Source organism: Lepisma saccharinum, chromosome 20, assembly GCF_977018435.1.
Source record: "Lepisma saccharinum chromosome 20, izLepSacc3.1, whole genome shotgun sequence".
Lineage (NCBI taxonomy): Eukaryota > Metazoa > Arthropoda > Insecta > Zygentoma > Lepismatidae > Lepisma > Lepisma saccharinum.
Window position 1 is genome coordinate 53350476 of NC_139248.1, and position 19457 is coordinate 53369932.

Sequence of the window (19457 nt, forward strand, 5' to 3'; positions counted from 1 at the left end):
TCATGGCTGGAAATGGTGTAAACTGCAACATTGCAGAATGTCACTAGTGATGACAGTGAAAATTAGATAAATTGTGGGTGAAGATCCCAAGAGGAAAAATTATATCCTGCGGAACATTTTAAAGTACACAATTGATGAAATGTCCCAACATTTTGTAGATGTATTCCTTATGATTTAAACAGACTACTATTGAAACAGATTTTAAAATATCACAGTTCAACACTTCATGTTCATTGTAAAAAGGAAGTTATATAAAATACAAAGTTGTACTTTGTGGAATTCTAAAGTCTGCCTCAAGAATAACAAGTAAACATTAGTGTTTTGTTTGATATGTGCAACTTTTTTTTTTTTTTTTTTTTTTTTTTTTTTTTTTTTTTTTTTTGTTCCTTTTTACGAAACTATATTTTTCCCATAATTATGATTCTGTAAGGGTGTATTTCTCTCAATAATTGGATAGAAACTTCTCCATTATACAGGGTACAGCAAATGAACCTGGCAGTTTTAATTACAAATAAAAACAAAACACTTATGTGCAACAAAGTCAGTTTAATACATGTTGTACTACATCTCCAAACATTTTATGGAAATAACAGTGGCAAGTTTCACACAGTTTCTTGACAAGGACAGTTCATGTTTTTAATAGCACACCTGTGAGGTGCAGCAACTGAATCTCATGGTTTTTAAGTTAACACTGAATGGAAGTTGCGTGAAGTAATGACATTCAGCTGTTGGTTATCTCAAAGCATGTCTGTCAGCATGGAGCAGTGAACGGCATTTTTGTGGTTGAGACATTTTTCATAATGAATATGTGGTGGCAACACAGTGTGCCTTCCATTGCCTTTTTATCATTCACCATAATCTGCATGTTCCCAGTTGGAATACCCCACAGTCCTACTGTGGGTAAGGAACTTCAAGGAGACTGCATCAGCAATGGTCCACTTTGTGGACATCGTAAGTCTCTGTTTTGAGGGGTCATTCAAAAAATGAACTGTCCTTGTCAAGAAACTGCCACTCATGCTATTTTCCTAAAATGCTTTGACTTGTAGTACAACATTTATTAAATTGATTTCGTTACATGAAAGAGTTTTGTTTTTATTTGTAATTAAAAACCATCAGGTTTAGTTGCTGCACCCTGTATGTTGATCTCGTACACCACGAGAAACAACTGTGTAACAGGGTGCATAAGTACCACCAGGAAAGTGCCATAACTAGTGGTTTTCGTCTTAATATCCTACATATTTTTAAGGAAATTAATTGTACCGCTGTTGGTTCAGTGTTTGTCATATGCTGTGATGGCAAACCTCCCTGATGGTATAGTGGTAACATCGTCACCTAATCAAGAGGTCGTGGGTTCGATACCCAGTGGAGACTCATAGTGATTCAGATTCCACTTTAAACTGTAGGCCCAGTCCCAATTAGCCTATATGTGCATAAAAGTGGACTTAAAATGAAAACTCAAGCTGTGATGACATTTTGTTCCAATTCACATTACATGAAACAAAGTGAATGAACAAGCTGATGGACAAGTTGCCTGGTAAAATTTATGCATCCCTCTCTACAGGTCGTATGGAATCCAGTTTACAAAAAATAATGTAGACTCGCCGATGCAACAGCATGTGGATTTACATGGTTTCTGTTGTCTAGAAGGGAGTTTATGGATTCTTCACTTTCAAGTAATGGCCTCAGTTGACTTATGGACACTGAATCTTCCTTGTCTTACAAAAGGCCTTAACATTATTTCCACTGTTGTTCCAATTGCCAAGTCCTTTGTAACCTCCACTATATGGAGAAATTTCCAGGTTACCGTATGAGGAAGATAAGTTGAGAGGTTTGGGTGAGAATTAGACCTACAGTGAGAATCGGCCCCACTGAGAACCTGTAGCAAACTTGAAATGCAAATATGGAAGTCCTGAAGTCGAATCTTGGACAAACCATACCGGGCATGTCAAAAGTAATGAAAAAAATTACATATTATGAACTTACCAATTATCACAGGGAAAAAAGTGTAATAAGTTTGCTACATGTAGCGACTTCCCCATCTTCTTACCTGCTGCTTTTCCATGCATGAACTTCCTGTTCATTTTCTCCATCATGGAGTTTCCTCACGTTCTTCAGCTCTACTACATGTGCTGCTTCTTCATAGAGAACTTCATGTTGGGAGGCAGATGTAGAAGTTGTTAACATGTAGTACCCCCTTAAGGCATCAATGGATATAAAACTTCCCAAAGTGTTGTTCGCACTTGGTGTATACATTCTGCTGCTTCACTACTCTGCTAGAAGTAAACTGCTCACAAAAAGTTTTGCATCACCCAAGAAATGATAGAAAGAACAATCGCAACATGTCCCACTGGGCCAGCTGTGAGAAAGCACACTGTGCTGTGCAAGATACCCATTCAACGCCGCATAACTCGCTCTTCAGACGACAGCCACGACCAGCTGAGCATATTTGTGTGTTCGAACATCTCAGTATTGTGGGTGGTAATGGTCAAGGCTATATCTCCCACTTACGTAGAGAGACTCAAGTAGTGAAGGTGCGTTGTAGACATGCCCAGGCGTACAATATCGCAGTTCGATCGGACAAGGGTTATCGCCTTCGTGCAGAGTGGGATGTCACAACGGGCGGTAGCCGCGACGATGGGAATCGCACAGAGCGATGTCAGCAGAACATGGAGAAGGTACACAGACAGTGGGACAGTAGCAGATCGCCACCGTTCAGGTCAACCACGGGTAACAACACCAGCCCAGGACCGTTTGCTAGAAATCACAGCCCTGCGGCACAATACCAGGACCGCAAATGAGTTGTGAAATTACCTCCAACAAGCCTCAGGCATACGTGTTTCGACCCAGACTGTTCGCAATAGACTGCGAGCAAGAGGCTTACGTTGCCGAAGACCCATGCGTCGGCAACCTCTAAGTGCAAACCAACAGCGTGATCGTTTGGTGTGGGCACGCGAACGTGTGCATTGGGGACCTGCAGATTGGTCGTGTGTACTCTTTACAGATGAATGTAGGCTTTGTCTGAGGCCTGATTCGAGACGTGTGAGAGTGTGGAGAGGCGTAGGACCGCGGGAGAGACTTCGTCATGTGCAACCTGTTCATCCATTCCAAGGAGGTGGCATTATGGTTTGGGCAGGGATTATGCACGGCCGCCGAACGCCCCTAATTGCAATTCAAGGGACACTGACAGGACTGCGTTACATCAGAGACATCCTACAAACAACTGTGGAACCATACCGTCGGAACATTGGTCCAACTCTTGTGTTCATGGATGATAATGCCCGGCCACATCGTGCAGGGGTGGTGCAAGATTATCTGCAGCAGGCCCAAATTAACAGAATGCCCTGGCCGCCAGGAAGCCCAGACATGAATTGTATCGAGCATGCTTGGGCCATGTTGAGGAATGCAATGGCACACCGTGCTGTGCTCCCAGACTCTCCACGTGAGCTTCTTTTGGCAGCACAGGAGGAATGAGATTCTTTACCACAGGATGACCTTGATCATCTCATTGGGAGCATGCCCCGGCGTGTTGAAGACCTCATTGCAGCTCAAGGGGGACATACCAGGTGGTAAACATCCTGTCTGACATAACAAATAGGCAGATAGCATTGTTGTGCCATTTGTTTCCCTTTGCTACTTCAGCAGTGTGTCATTTTTTTTTTTTTTTTTTTTGGATTAGTGTGAACGTTCTTTTTCCCATGTTTTCCACGTTTTCTTCTTTCTTGTACTGATTGAGCAATTGTATGTTTATTTTCTTCCCAGGAATACAGTTTTTGTTGGTGATGCAAATTTTTTGTGAGCAGTTTATTAGCGTGTTAAGATGTCAAATGGCGTGTGTGGGATTTGTGAGACAACCCCTGGCAACAGATCTACCAGAGGTACAACACACATTTGTGAATCTTCACAATTCTCTGTGAAAATAAAAATTCACAGTTTTCAAATCAATTAATCCCTTACACCCTCATCTATCATAGGAACTTTATACTAAAATATGTAAAGTTATTTAATTCATTTTGACTGCCTTGCATATTTATCTTGTGATTACCCCTGTCTGATACTTCATTCTGTAATTAACCTGCAAGCAGTGGCGTGCGGTGACATTTTCCAATGGGGAATCAGATCCCGAAAAATTAAGAGAACCAAGAATTCATTGCTTCTACAAGGTACTTTATAATGAAAAAAATGCGCACTCTACCTGGTACTGTTTCCATAATAAGTCTAAGGAAAAATTGAACGTCCTGGCGCAGTTGTTCATTTTTTCAAATTTCAGTTGATCTCTTGTCAAACTTATTTAATGCAACTGACGATCACGGATGATTAAATAATTTTCAAGACTTTCACACATTGCAATATTGACAAATCCACTTTGACACCACATAGTTCTTTGCATAGTAAATAGTAAACAATGCCAACACTAAAGTTTTTGAAGCAAACGACTCAAAGCACTTGAAAAAAGTGTGACCATGGCCAGCGAGTTTTACCAACTCTATTTGACGGATGTGTCCATGGCGCTCTTAATAGACCGAACGCTCTGAAACGTTTATCTTCACATGGAATATGTCATCATCATATGTCAGCTATCATATTTTTGATTACGAAACTTTATAGTTTTATTTATGAATATAAATTTTAACTAGCTTGGTGGATATGCTACATCGCTGACAGTATACAGTACACTTAATTGTGCAGTTCGCAACACTGAGGACATCAGCAGCTGAATCGATGGCACTCTCAGCTTTCTTCCATCCCTACGGGCTGGAAAACAAAATTTGCCCCAACACAACCGCCCTCCCATTGGACCCTTCAAGGTCACCGGGGGATTTCTCTGGCTCCTGGTGTCATTGTACTCAGGCTACAGGATGGCCAGGGTGATACTACGCAGATGTTTTGTCAACATGCCACAAGAGGGTGTTGATGGCCCCATATCGGAAAAGGACGAACCTTGGAGGCTTGCAGGTTGATATTCTGTTGAGGCATCCCGGAAGAAATAATGAGAAACCAAAAGTTAAAATAATTAATTTGTAACAGTTATGCTGTGTGCCACCACTGCTGGCCTTGCTGTACCGGAGTGCACCACATGCCTGCAAGGTAGGGAACAAAGTTACTAAAATACAAAAGCTGAAAAGGTACAGTAATATTTGCTCACAATTTCTGCCTAAGTGCTCAGTTTTTACTAAATGCCAGTGCATCGTAAATATTTTTTTTAAACACCCTTGAAGGTACAGGATTCTTATCAAAATAAAAGTGTACCACATCTGCAATGTGATAGATATTTCCTAAGTCATTGTTTCCAATCTTTGTTTACATCATTTTTTTTTTTTTTTTAATAATCCACTTGTCAAGATATGACTAAAAATATGAGATTAGATCAGTACAAAAGTACTTCTTCTTCTCTCTGTTAATATCTGATTTTTCTCCCAAATTTTGTGACAACAGAAGTTTGGAAACACTGTTCTAAATTCAGAAAAGAACACTGAAAATGAATGTTATATTCCAATAAATTAAATGTGTAGTGCGTGTTACTCACTATATAATATAATCAATACTAAATTAGTATAAAATTAGACTTACTTCTTGAACTGGAGTTGATCGCCAGTGCTGGCTGAGCAACAGAATGTGTTTTACCGATTTTTAGGACCCTGGTTTTAAGAGGTCTCACGGGAAATGGGGAAATTTTTTAAAACTGGAATTTTAACTGGTGGTTTTTAGACAGGAATATTGACGGTGATTATTTTAAGTGTTCCTTAACCCAATCTGTAACCTAATCCTTTTTAACACTTCGTGAGATGGTGTAATGATTAGTGCCTAGAGAAAATAAGAACCTGAAGAAGTGGGCAGTTGTACCCTGAAACGTTGTTTTCAAAACTTCATTCTCACTCACGTAAGTAAGTCCAATTTTATACTAAGTTAGTATTGATTATTTTATTCCAATAAATTACGATGAACAGCCTGTAATAAAGAAATTTATAGTGCACGTTATAGTGATGTGCTTTGTAAATTCACGTAACATTTCATCTAATAAACGGTTAAAGTATCCTTGTGATAAAACCACATGATACGAAAAGGAGTTAAAATGTTCTGATTCTGCATATGACAAGTGATGACACATTGTTCCCTAGCTTTATCCACATACTTTTTATCTTTTTTAAAGCTTTTCAAAAAATGTGATTTTATATTAAGAATATTTTAACCCTTTAAGAGCTAAACTGTCCTATCGAGTATACAAAACACACCCCTCCAAGGTACACTGCATTGTATATTTATTTTAAGCAAATCAGTTTTAAAGTGCTAACAGTGACAATTGTGAAAAACTTTAAATAATCTGGAATAATATTTTAATTAACCTTCACATAATTCAGCTACAAGTTGATCTAGATTTCTATAGGCCTTTGCATGAGGTTGCAAAATCCCATGTTCTGCAGTACAGACATTTCAACAACACATAAAACCTATAAAAATCACTGTCTGAACTGAATGCGTAATTATTCTCCATGCAAACGGAAGAAAACTTTGATTCTCGAAAAACCAAAAGTAGTGAACACTTTGCAGTAGAAGTGCTTAGATTTAATTGTCATGTGGTTTTGCAGTAGAAGTGCTTAGATTTAATTATCATGTGGTAGTTGCCAGTAGCAATCCAATTCTGTTTTTTTTTACAACTGTTTTTATGGAAGAAGTAATATAAAAGTTTCATTATTTCCAGAATCACTACTCATTTTGCACTTAAAAATCTGGCTGTATAAAAATATTTTATTTTCACTAAAACTTTGTGTCTTGTATATTTACTGCAGCTTACAAGAATTGTTATACAGTATGTAATGTCTGATACCATAACAGTCCTACATTTACTTGTGTGTGATTAGCGAACATAGCCACACACAGATGTGCATAAATTTCTGCATTACGTTAACCCAAGGACCCATGTGAAGGATTGAAGTCTCTACAATATATAATTGATGATTTTTTATTCAAAAAAATAAATATATGTTGAAAGTGTCCTGTTAAAATGGTGTAGTGTGTCTGTATAGGTTGTTTACAGCTTCACAAATTAATAACATGATTTTTGATTGAAATACAGGTACTGTAGTTATATGAATCAACAACTGAAGATTTTTTTCCAGTCTACTTCTACATGTGAAACTTTGGTGGGTACATTGGCATCTTACTGGTATTCCAACACTGCCTGAAGTCAACATTTGGATTGGCACAAATTTCCCACTTGATTGGCCTTCTAGGTCCCCTGATCTCAAAACCCATGGACTTTTTTTGGATCAAAGACCAAGTGTATCAGATTCCTGTAAATGATGCAAGGACCAAATTAATCAATACATTGCCACTGACAAGGGCATATGTCAAGTATGGACAGAAATGGAATACCAATTAGGTGTTGTAATAGTAATAACGCAAGCCAGTGGCGTAGCACAGTTTCCTGTTCCCCCCCCTCCCCCGCAAGTAAAATGTAGGGGCACCCTTGGTGAAAATAAATTCATTGAGAATATTATCATGTATATACAAGCCCCGTAACTAGATATTTTGGCGCTCTAGGCAGGATTGTGGTTTGGTGCCCCCCTCTACCAAGTGGAAATGGATCACACAGAAAAACATTTTGGGGCAAGTAGAGAATGTCAAAAAGTAAGCAAAAGGTAAAAAAAAAAAAAGGTAAAGTGTTCCCCAGTGCATAGCACCATGCCATGAAGACGTGTGGGGGTAACGACCCACACTTTCTTGATCCGGTTGTGAGTGGGGGTGATGTGATCAGCATCACGCCCCTGACCGCCTTTACCCCCCAGGGTTTCCCCCAGGTACCCATGTTATTCGACGCTGGGTGGGCGCCGGGGCCGCTTTCACCGTTAGAAAAGTTCCCGGATTTGAACCGGCCGGGGATCGAACCCGGGACCTATAGCATGGTAGTCAGACATGTTACCGACTGAGCCACCAACTGAAACTTTCTACTGGATTGGTACTGTAATTGTAGGCAGTTGACAGAGTATACGTTTGCCATATAAACAAACGGTTTAGCTACGAGATGAGGGATTTTTTTCCTATCGATGGCCATCTGCGAGCAAGTAAGTTAATTCTGCATTTCAGGGGAGGGAGGGGGGAGCACATGTGAACTTGCTCGGCACCCTCAGGCTGAGCAGATATTGTTGCATGATGTTACTGGAAACCAGATTCTGTTTTGTAAATATAATTTTTTAAATAATTGAATTTCTGGGATTTTATAAAATTTCAGGAGCATAGAGAGGAGAACATTGTGGGGGTTGCAGGGGTGGCCACTATGCCACTGACGCAAGCCCAAAGCCTGATGCCTTATGGTGCGGGACAATTAGGTGTATGCCTTTCACAAAATGTGCACATGTTGGAATGAGCTGAGCACAAACAAGAGTTTTTAATTGGTATATCACATAAACCACAGTAATTTTGTATATCAATTGAAAGTCATGTTATTCATAAAAAATTTAAACAGCTTTTATATACACCGTACATAATCTTTGCATGAGAATGTTTAAACACTAAACAGTGTTTGTATGACAGGTATTGATATGTATCATATGTTATATGTGTGTGAGGATTGTAAGTTTTGACATTTCTCTGAATCACGTGTGGCATTTTTCAGATCAGTAATAACACAAAGTCAAACTGTATGTTGTGCTCTTTTTTTCTTCCTAAACAGGCAGTGGCTTCCTTTTTCTCCCTTAGTCTTTACATGTAAATCTTCATGACCACTTAATAATTGACATTTTTGTGGGATGAAATAGGAGCAGTTTAAATTTTCCCTGTTCACGCCACTGTCTGTAGCATGTATTAATGTTCTATGAAAAGTTGGCAGTTGAAGAAAAAAAGAAAACAGCAATCAATAATTCAGTTGTAATTTTTAACTTAATATTTTCAGAAACTAAGCGATTGTTAATGTAAATGGTAAGTTCTACTAAAAGCTCTAAATATTGTGAATTTTAAGTAAAGGTAACCACTAAAAATATTTAATACTATATAAGCACAGTATAGGAAAGCTAAACTGTGTTTGAATAGTGTTAGAAAGATAAAAAAAGAACATTTATATAATATTGTTTTCTCTTTTTCAGGATTTGATGTTCTAGCTGATAAGGAAGAAGTTGTTTTCAGATTTTTATACCAAATGCTGTACCTTTTCTGTAACAATTTTTAATGAAGCCGAAAATAAAGTTGCATGTGTGTGTGAATTCTGATAAGTTTCAAGAGAATGTAAGTTATAAATGTCACAAAGTAGTATTTAATTGTGCATGTTTATTGTTATAAGTAAGACTGCTTTTTTTAAGTGCACAATATATGCGAACTGTGCTTTGTGGTAATCTGTTGAGGTGTTTTTGTGAACAGACCAAAACTGTAATAGGTAGGGATGTCGTTAGGTAATGTGAGACACTTATGTTGAGTTTGTATATTTTCAAAATAAAATTTGTACAAATTTGGACATCACATGAAAGTTCAAAGCAAAATATTATTTAATGTGATTGATATTTTATACGAATTATATATGTATGTATATACAGAAACTCACACACACGTGAAAAAGGAACGAAGAGTCAGAAGGGTGTAAAATACAGGGCATTTCATAAGTCCCTCCAGGATTTCAAAAGTCAGTAGCTCAGGGGCCAACACCCGCAGGGATGAGAACATGTCAATGGAAAGAGTAAATATTGAAGTTTTGAACGTATCGTACAATAGTTCGGAGCCCACTTTAAACTATAGGTCCAGTCTCGATTAGCCTTTCTGTGCATAAAGTGGATTTAAAGAAACTCAAATGTTCCAATATATCAACAATCGATGGTAGCCATTGCCGAAGCTCTGGTAAATGTTTAGTAAGGGAGGCACATAAACACAATTTTTAACTTAACCCCACAGAAAAACATCACATGGAGTGAGGTCGGCTGACCCAGGAGGTCAGGGAATAACTGTTGCATCTTTGTTTGACCATCGTTCAATCCAGTGGTCAAACAATACAAAAGTAAAATAGCATTTGGGTAATCCCAAACTTCCAAGTGAAAATGCAAAATGAAACTTTAACTATCCTCCAGTAACAGAGACATTAGCCATTGCTGCAACATGTCCAAGTAAAAAATACTGAAACAGTTTTTTGGAAAATAAAAATGATCATAGATGTGGCTAGATGACATTGCACAAAACACAGTAAACTTAGGAGACTCACGGATGTGTTCCGCTGTTGCATGAGTATTTTGTGTGCCCCAAATAATGCACATTATGATGGTTTTCCTTGCCGGGTAGATGAAAGGATAACTTGTCACTGAACAAAGCTTATCTACAAGCCCATCCTCCTCCAAGCATTCTTGCAATTTCAAACAGAATTATATGGTGCAACCAGTATGGTTTACAGACAAGTATTTTGAGTATGATATGCCAGTCACGTGAGACATTCGTAATTCTCAACTTGCACAATGTGTAGATGTTTTTAGCATTCCTGGTAAATGATTGTTGTACATGGTGCATTCTCAGGCAAATGGTCCCTGGCCTACCTATAATTTTGCGACTCACAAATGACCCCTGTCCTCAAATTTTCTTTATCACTATCTTATAGTTTTGTCCGTTGGTGATTCTGTACAATACTTGGTTTGAAAATCACGTTTTCAACAACTGACTCAGTTTTAGCAAGTTACAAGACACACATTCACCTGAATGTACCATGTGTACACACTACCGACTCCTAGCAGAGAAACAAACTTCTATGTTTCCCCTACCTGTTGGCATGCTTTCATCTCATGTATGTACGTTTGCTACTGCATGACCAAACTTCAAAATCCTGATGGGACTTATGAAACACAGTGTATAAAAATTGAAGAAAGCAGAAAATCAGCCTTTGAGTGGAAAAGTCAGGAAAACAAAATGTTTTTTTTTTTTTAGTAAACTAGCTTCTTGATGGGAGATTTTCTGTGTAAAAATGTTCTCATAGTTTGTTTATTTTGAATAATGGTGAATAAACTTGATTCTCTTGAATATCAAGTGCAGTGTAACACTTATAAAGGTTATTAGCATTTTTAAGCACCACCGAATGGTTTGAAAATTGCCTGCAAAAACTGTACAAGCCATGGACTATATGAGTGGAAATCCTGGTAAGTTCAAAATGCAATGCTTGATATCAAAAGATGATAATGTTGCTGACTCTGTGGAAGTCAGAAGAGCTAATGTAAGCAATTAGATGGATATGCTCACCCAAACCCAGGAAAGTTTTTAGTTTGTGTAGTTTGCAGCATCTGCTCTGTCTTTGGCATCAAAGCCAGGATTTTACCTGCAGGGACCATGTCGTCGTGTACCAACTTTCTTAGTTTCCAGTTTGTTGGAGTAAGGAAGAAATGTAATTCAAATAACATGTTACTTGATAATGTGTTACTTTTCAATACTTACATTAGTATTACTGAAATGACAAGATTTAGTGTAACAGTTTTTTTGTTACTTTCCATTACTTTACTCATTTCACCTTGAGAAATCTGTAACTGGATTATTTATTTTCTGGGATAAAACATGCTTTGTTGTGTTGTTTTTAACTTGTGCATGTGATGCTGGGAAAAGAAAGCACTACAAATAAATAATTGTATGACGTAGTATCTGTAATGTACTACTTTTGGATGTGTAAAGCAAGGGTTACTGCAGGGGATCTTTCGGACCAAAGTGACAAGTGTCACTTGGAAGCAAATTCTTAACCTTTCAAACCAAAATGACACAACAAACTGCACATGTTGCTCAGACTGGGCTGTTTTCTCAGTTGTGTGCATTGTCCGGATTAAGCAAAGTCAGACTTATTGGAGTCCAGATTAATGAGGTTTTACTGTATCTTAACAATTCTGGAATCTGTGTCAATCTACACTCTGTCCTGGGAATCTTTGGACCAAGTGAATGAAAACAAGCCTCTGCACAAGAAGTGTCTCAAGAGTGCTTGAGCATTGAACTTGTGAGAGGGAAAGGGGGTGCATGGAGGTGAAAATGCGGCTACAGCTACCAACCATTATGCACAACCGTGCTCCACAGATTCCTAAGACAGAGTATAGGTTCTATCTTCCACTGAAGATAAGACCCGTGCCATGAAATATTCAAACTTTTCTAGCATCTGTTTCCTATTTTCTTCTTATTTCTTTTATATAATATGGTAACTATTAGTACCCTTCAACTAGAAATCATCCCATGTTACTCTGTCAACATACGTCGCCAACAAAATTTCATTTTTTGAAACACTACAGGGCACGATCAAAACTAACCTAAAAATAACAACTTGTGAAATAATGAATGAAAATAATAATATTTATTGATTCTTTCATTTTTAATTCTTCAATAAGTTACCTTGAGTTTTCCACATTCATGCAGCTATCTTTAGAAATGTTTGATGCGTGTGCACCAGCCACACATGCAGCACACCACTAACGGTGGCCCTGAAAAGATTATAAGATTTGTAGTATCTTTGAAATGAAATTACACTAAACTACTACCAATCTTTGATGGGTGAACCACTGTGTGGTGCTTAATATTATCTGTGCTTTTGGGTTACTTACATTCCATAATATCTCAGGTCTTTTCCCAAATATAGAAAACATAGGCAATGTATCTAGAAGCCATAACTGCCTCAAATATATTAAGATACATGTCTTTATATAATGAAACTATGAATTTTCTACAGTGTTGGGAGTGATACACAATTTTCTAATACTAAGTGGTGTAACTAGAGTTAATGATGATTCCAAGGGTAATGATGTAACATTTTACTATCAAAACTATCTTTGTGCTATTGCAAAATGTTTGTCTATAAAGACATATTAAATGAAATAACTGTAGTATTTTATTTTCTGTGCTATAGAAGTTGTTGATTTATTAATGACCCATTTCCTTATTTATTCTTTTTACTGCAATTATGTTATTCTTTGTTATAGCATGTGTTCATTTATTTTTCAAGGATTCAATAAATGATTAGTTACATGCAAAGTTATTTTTTATTTAGGAGATAAACTTCTTGATGTAAAATACTCAAAAATGCTAATACACAATTATTGGGTGCCAAAACTGTGTGGAGGGGGGGGGGCAAGAACGGTTTACTTTCTCTTGCTATATGAGGGCAACTGCCCTCTAATCGCCGGCACTGCACTATTTGTTGTGTCTCTCACATTACAACAATAATTTGAATAGGTTAGGGTGACAAAGTCTCCTCCTGTCTTAACATTATTTCTCCCACATATTTAATTCACAATGAGAATCACTAAAGAGTCATTCCATATGAAATCAACACAGCCCACACAACCTTCATTTCTCATGAAATTCTAGCCTGATTTGATATATCACATCACCCCCTTCCCTTTGAAATTTTTGCGTTGAATTCAATATGCCGGACCTGCGCTTGACACACATAGTTAGGGATCTCCCTGTGCCTAACCTATTTCTTTCATGACCAGGATAACTACTTTACATGTAATGAGGCGTTTATCAGTTACATAGTTACACATATTATTTTGTATCTTCTGATCCCATTGCAGTCCCAGAATGATTTTTTGATATGTTTTATAGTATGGCATGAGGGACCAAATATATTTTTTCAGGATTTGTGGTGATGACATGTTTTGATATATTCAAGGTCAAAGGTCAAGGTCATGTGACAAAGTTATATTTTTATCCAAAGGTAGGCTTGTTACATATCACTGGAAAGCTTGTTCAATTCCCTGTACAATAAGTTTTATTTGAGCTTTTTAGGCGAAATAGGGTCGGAGTTACAGCACATTTAGTATAACTAAGCGGGCTCAAAAAGGGCAATTTATGCGAACTTTGACAACTTAACAATTACAAGACGCACGAGACTCAAAATGTTCACAGTTACTAAATCCATGTATAGTTTCAACTCCCCAAATTTCATGAAAATCGGAGATGGTCAGGTTGGAAATTGCACATATCTGTTGATTTGGCATGAAATGACTCTTAAGTTAAATTCTTTCCAATATAATGCTAGTTCAGCAAGGCATACAAAACTTGAACCCAACTAATTGTGGTAGCTGCCACATCTTGCATGTTTAGCCACTGGCGAGTGACATCATGTCGTGCAGTAGTTGATTGATGTGCTTGGTTCTGCAGCATCAGTGGACAAATAAAAATAAGTTAGGACTAAGAAGTATGCAAATTCATATTTTTTTTTTCTGTTATGACCTGCATATTATATAAAATGTAAATTAATTATTTTGTTTAATATTATCCATTACATCAACATTTCCTGGAGTGACAGCGCTCCAATGAAAATGCACAAAATTTGTCTCTACTAAATCTCCTGTAAATTCAATGCCGAAAATTGTCAGCTGATGCAGAAATGGTACCCACAGGTGACAAGTTTGCTCTCCATCTATGACAACAAATATACAGGGTGATTATAAAGTCTCTATACATTTAAGTGATACCATTACAAAATACATTTCATTTGCATGTTATGTGAAGCAATGCTAACAGTAGAAGAAAGAACATCCGTTGTTTGTGCTCGTCTGCTTGGAATGACATATGAATAGGTGCGGATCAGTGCCAAAGCGTGACATTTTTACGTAGTCATCGCAAGATTTGCCAAATTTTTCAGGGTTGATCTTTTAAGGGAGAGGGGGATGAGGGCACAATATTTCTCTGGGATAACGCCAAGGTCACTGCCAATTCAATGTTAAAGCTCATACCACAGACCTTACGACTACAAAAGACATAATTCTATCCCATACAATGAGAATTATTAAATATGATTGAAACTGAAATGCAAACACCTCAGTTGTCACGTTTAAAGGTAAGAACCTTTATGGTCCTCCTCCAGTTGTTTTGATGAAGAAAAGCAGATTTCATATCGTTCAATATGTGGAAAGAAACAAACAAACAAATAAAAACATATTCATATTACTTCCATATGGCATGCAAAAGAACTTCGATTCATGACTTCTTTCACCTAGCATTTTGGATAATGGGCGACTTCTTTCACTCGCGTTACAATTGTCAGTAACTGAAATTGTTTCTAAGAATTTCAAAGCGTTATGGAGAAGAGAAACTCCATTTGTATGAAGGTAAGGTGTGAACAGGAGAAGAATTGCCATAAATTACATTTTTTTAAATTTGTTTAAGTAAGTTAAGATTGTTTTCTCAATCTCTAAGCATTTTTCTATTAAACCTCATCGAGCATTTATTTTTCCTGCATCAGTCAGGTCACGATTATTAAGCAAGTGATGATATTAGATTTTTCAATGTTAATTTTACACATAATCCTTTATTTTGTGTGAAAAATCACGTTTTTTTTTGCAGGAAAGTTTAATGCAGAATGAACTAAAGTACTTTAAAAACTTCTCTAATAGGCATTAATTAAATACAAAGATTCATGTAGGCAGCTACGCGTATCAATTTGGAACACTCTATGAGCCAAGTAAAAATCATTCGTTAAGCCTTAACTCTTTTCAGTTAAACTCATAATGTTATTAAAATTGTAAATTGTATCTTCAAAATCATTCGTTTGAATTACGCACAAAAACCAAAAAGTATTTCTTTACTATTGTCGGGGTTTATCATACTTTCTGTAATCATCTTTAAATGTTTAATGTATAGGGCATACGACATTGTATCGCATGAAAAAAAAACATGTTATTTCATTTTGGAAAGCACATCAGTTGTAGCAAATAAAGGCAGACAGTTGAAACTTTAGCAACTGTAAATGTTCAATTTTGGCATAACTTGTTCTCAGAATCTAAAACGCTAAAATTATATTACAAATGGTTTTGCTGATAGGTTGTTTCACTCCATGAAGCATTAGGCCTTGTTCCTCTCTAAGGGACGGCGGTAGTTTCACGCATACAAATTACTTCTTGTAGCCTTTTGGTGTCTCTTGTATTTGTAAAGAATCTGTTCCATATTTTTCATAATTGTCGCATAAATTAAGCAATATACTCCAGTGATCGGAACGCTACATTTTAAAAGTAGCTTCGCTACAGCTACAGCTACTCTTCCAAAATGTAGCTTCGCTACAGCTACAGCTACATTTACCAAAAAGTAGCTCGCTACGCTACTCCTGTTCGATACTCGCTACTTTGCTACTTTTTGCGCTACTTCTGCATAAAAAAAATGAAAACAACGATATGGGTATTAAAAAAATCCCCTACTAATGGTAAATAGATTCTGTTATTTATTATCATGATTCCAGTCATTCGATAATTTTGATAGCAATGTTACTTCAGTTACTTATTTTTACAATAGTTTTTGAGAATACCATACCTATGCAAGTGGCATATCAATTCAAATTTTGATATATGAATATTGCAATTAGGGTGTTACCCAAATTAATTATTACAACTATACACAAATAAAATTTGGTAGGATTACGTATTTATGTTCACATCAACATATTTTTCTTGAGAATAAATATTTCATTTTTTATAGACTGATATGAAGTCAGCATTTTGAATGAAAAGTACCTGGAGCCCTTTGACTACAATAGAGCCCCAGGTTCGATACCCAGCAGAGGCACATAGTGGTTAGGATCCAGTCTCGATAAGATTATTTATGCATAAAATGGACTCAAAACAAAAACTAGGAAAGACGCCAAGTTGCGAGGATGAGATCCTCCTGCTCCTCCATTCCCCACACTGCTCATTATTCATCATTCTTCCTCGTTCTCACAATTAGCCGAAAGTGGCAGAAAGCGACTATAGATAAGAGAATAATTAAATAAACCATTCATCCTCATTGTTATGATTGAGAGAAGTGGAAGAATACGAGGGCCACACTGAAAGTTTCGGGAAAATGACATAAAGAAGAAGAATGAAAGTACATCAATTTTTTATTGCTTTTCAAAATATTCACCCTTTACAGCAATGCATTGTTTCATGCGATGGAACCAATTGTTGAAACAGTTATGCCAGTCTGAAGTTGGTACCTGCGAGACATGCATTTCGTATGCTTCGATAGCCTCTTCGGGAGTGAAAAATCGCTTACCACACAACTTGTTCTTCATTGTTGGGACCAAAAAAAATCACATGGGGCTAAGTCAGGTGGATAAGCTGGATGAGTCATGAGTTCAACTTGTTCATGGTCCAGAAAGTTCCTTGTGTCAGATGATGTGTGCGAGCTGGCATTGCCGTGATGCAGAATGATTCGACGATTGGGGTTTGAAGTTCTGAGCACGTGGAGTACTTGTGGCAGGCAAATTGTGGTATACTATTCTGCATTGACTGTTCTACGATTCTCTAGTGCAACAGTCGAAATGTGACCTGATTTACCGAAAAAAGAGGCAACCATATTTTTCGACACACTGCGTGCACGAACAATTTTCGTTGGTTTAGGCTCATCCTGGAACACCCACACAGCAGATTGTCGCTTTGTTTCATGTTCATAAGAGTACATCCAGTGGCGCAGGAACGTTTTTCATTTGGGGGGGTACAAAATTCAGCCTCCCATATATATATATGTCCAATCAAGTGTCGCAATAATAATAATTAGGATAATTATATTTAATTAAATTAATATATTAATTAATTAAATATGTACATTAATTAATATTGTGTTGTTATTATTACATGAATAGGTAAAAGATAGTAAAAGAATAGAAATAGAACAGCAAGTATTCATTATCTAGCTTACGTGTAGTTAAGATCGCCAAGATTTGCACAAAAACAACTGTCCTGGCAAGGAATTTAATGTCAGATAGAAAAATAATTGAATATTTATTGAATAACAAAAAAGGAGTTAGATCCAATTAACGAAAAGTAAAGTTCCTGATTAATATTTTATGGATATTATCATTAGTAGTGTGCATAAATCTTTGGAATCCTTCAAAGCCGTATGAGTCAAATTCCTTGCCTTCCAATAAGTTCAGCGGATAAAACCATCGAGTATACAGGGTGCAGCAGAAATAACTCCCGGATTTCATTCGTGAATAACAAAGCAACGATAGATGTTATGCAAAATTTTATTTCACAGTTGGAAAGAACAAGGATTACCATTTTGTTTCCCATATGTACCGAGACAACTCCATGAACGCCCCTACTTTTTTGAGGAAGACGGCACGCAGTTAATGTAACGTCTGACCGTTATGTATGGATGTTACGCAACTTCCTGCAGCCGCAATCGAACGAACGTGGCAAATTGGCTGTGTGGTTCCAACAGGATGGTGCCACAGCACGCGTATCGATGAACGTGCTACGTGAAATGTTTCCAGGGCGTCTGATCTCACTTTTAAGTCACCTTCCATGGCCAACTCGTTCCCCCGAGCTCACACCCTGCGACTTCTTTCTGTGGGAGTACCTGCAGGCTAAAGTTTACCAAGGAAGGCCGAGGACAGCCAATGATCTGAAAGATGGTATCAGACAGGAAAGAGCAGCAATACCGACCAGAAATGACTAGGAGGGTAATGCAGAACTTCAGGGCGAGACTTCAGAAATGCGTACACCGTGCAGATCGGCATTTGGACGATATCATTTTAAAACGAAGTCAACTATGTCACCCAAAATGGTGACTTGTGGCAATTTTGTAAAAAATAATTGGAACATTTTGTTCTTTGCAAATGTGCAATAAATTTTTGCATAACATCTATCGTTGCTTTGTTATTCACAAATGAAATCCGGGAGATATTTATGCCGCACCCTAACTTTTAATTGTTATGCTGTTCAAGCATGGTATTGGCATTGATGAAAATTGAGTATAACAAATGCTAAACAATTATATTTTGATAAATTACTTTTACTACTTGGTAAGACTTTTGGGGGGAAGGGTTCCGGACCCCTGCACACACGAATGTCCTGTTATTTAATGCAAAATATCCATAAATATTTTTCATTGTTTTGTTAGAATTTAAGTTTAAAAAAAAACAAAAAAAAAACAGATTTTAAAATCAGATAACAATTCTGAAACATATAAGGCTAAGCTCTGGACCTCATTCTGGGATTATTTGAAATTCACGGAACAGAAAATCAGGAGTGAGGGGGATCTTGAGCCACCCCAACCAGGATATAGAAACTACATAATACAGGGTGTATCAAAAAGAATCATCGGATTTCAAAAGTCTATATTTAGGAAACTAATGAACATAGAACCTTGCAGTAAATTGTAAACTGCTTGTGAGAATATAAAGTTTTAGTTACATAATTTTTACAAATGCTCAATATACCCACCTCTGGATGCACGGCATACATCCACACGATAGTCAAATTCATACCCCATACTTGAGCGAACATGTCTGGTGTTGCTGCAATCTCTGCTGCTGTTATGCGGTTTCAAAGATCGTCCACAGTTCTTGGAAGGGGGCACTTACACGGAGTCTTTCACAAACCCCCACAAGAAATCGGAGACTGTGAGATCTGGCGATATCGCTTGGCAATGGTATCATGTCAAATCGGTAGACCCCCTACAGCCGATCCATTGTTGAGGAAGCTCATTGTTAAGAAGATGCCAGTGGGGTGGTGCTCAAAGTAAAACTTATTATAAGTAAAACTTTATAT

At 37.3% G+C, this 19457-nt stretch overlaps 1 protein-coding gene across 2 annotated transcripts in view; it reads left to right on the forward strand.

The window, feature by feature from the left end:
* The window catches only part of lark (RNA-binding protein lark), a 94616-nt gene extending 81662 nt beyond the window's left edge, over window positions 1-12954 (forward strand). For both annotated transcript variants that reach the window (XM_083141479.1, XM_083141483.1), the window contains one exon: window positions 9078-12954. In XM_083141479.1, coding sequence (XP_082997605.1) covers window positions 9078-9084 — 7 coding nt within the window. In that variant the 3' untranslated portion in view covers window positions 9085-12954. The remainder of the gene's footprint in view (window positions 1-9077) is intronic.
* Window positions 12955-19457: the final 6503 nt, after the last annotated feature.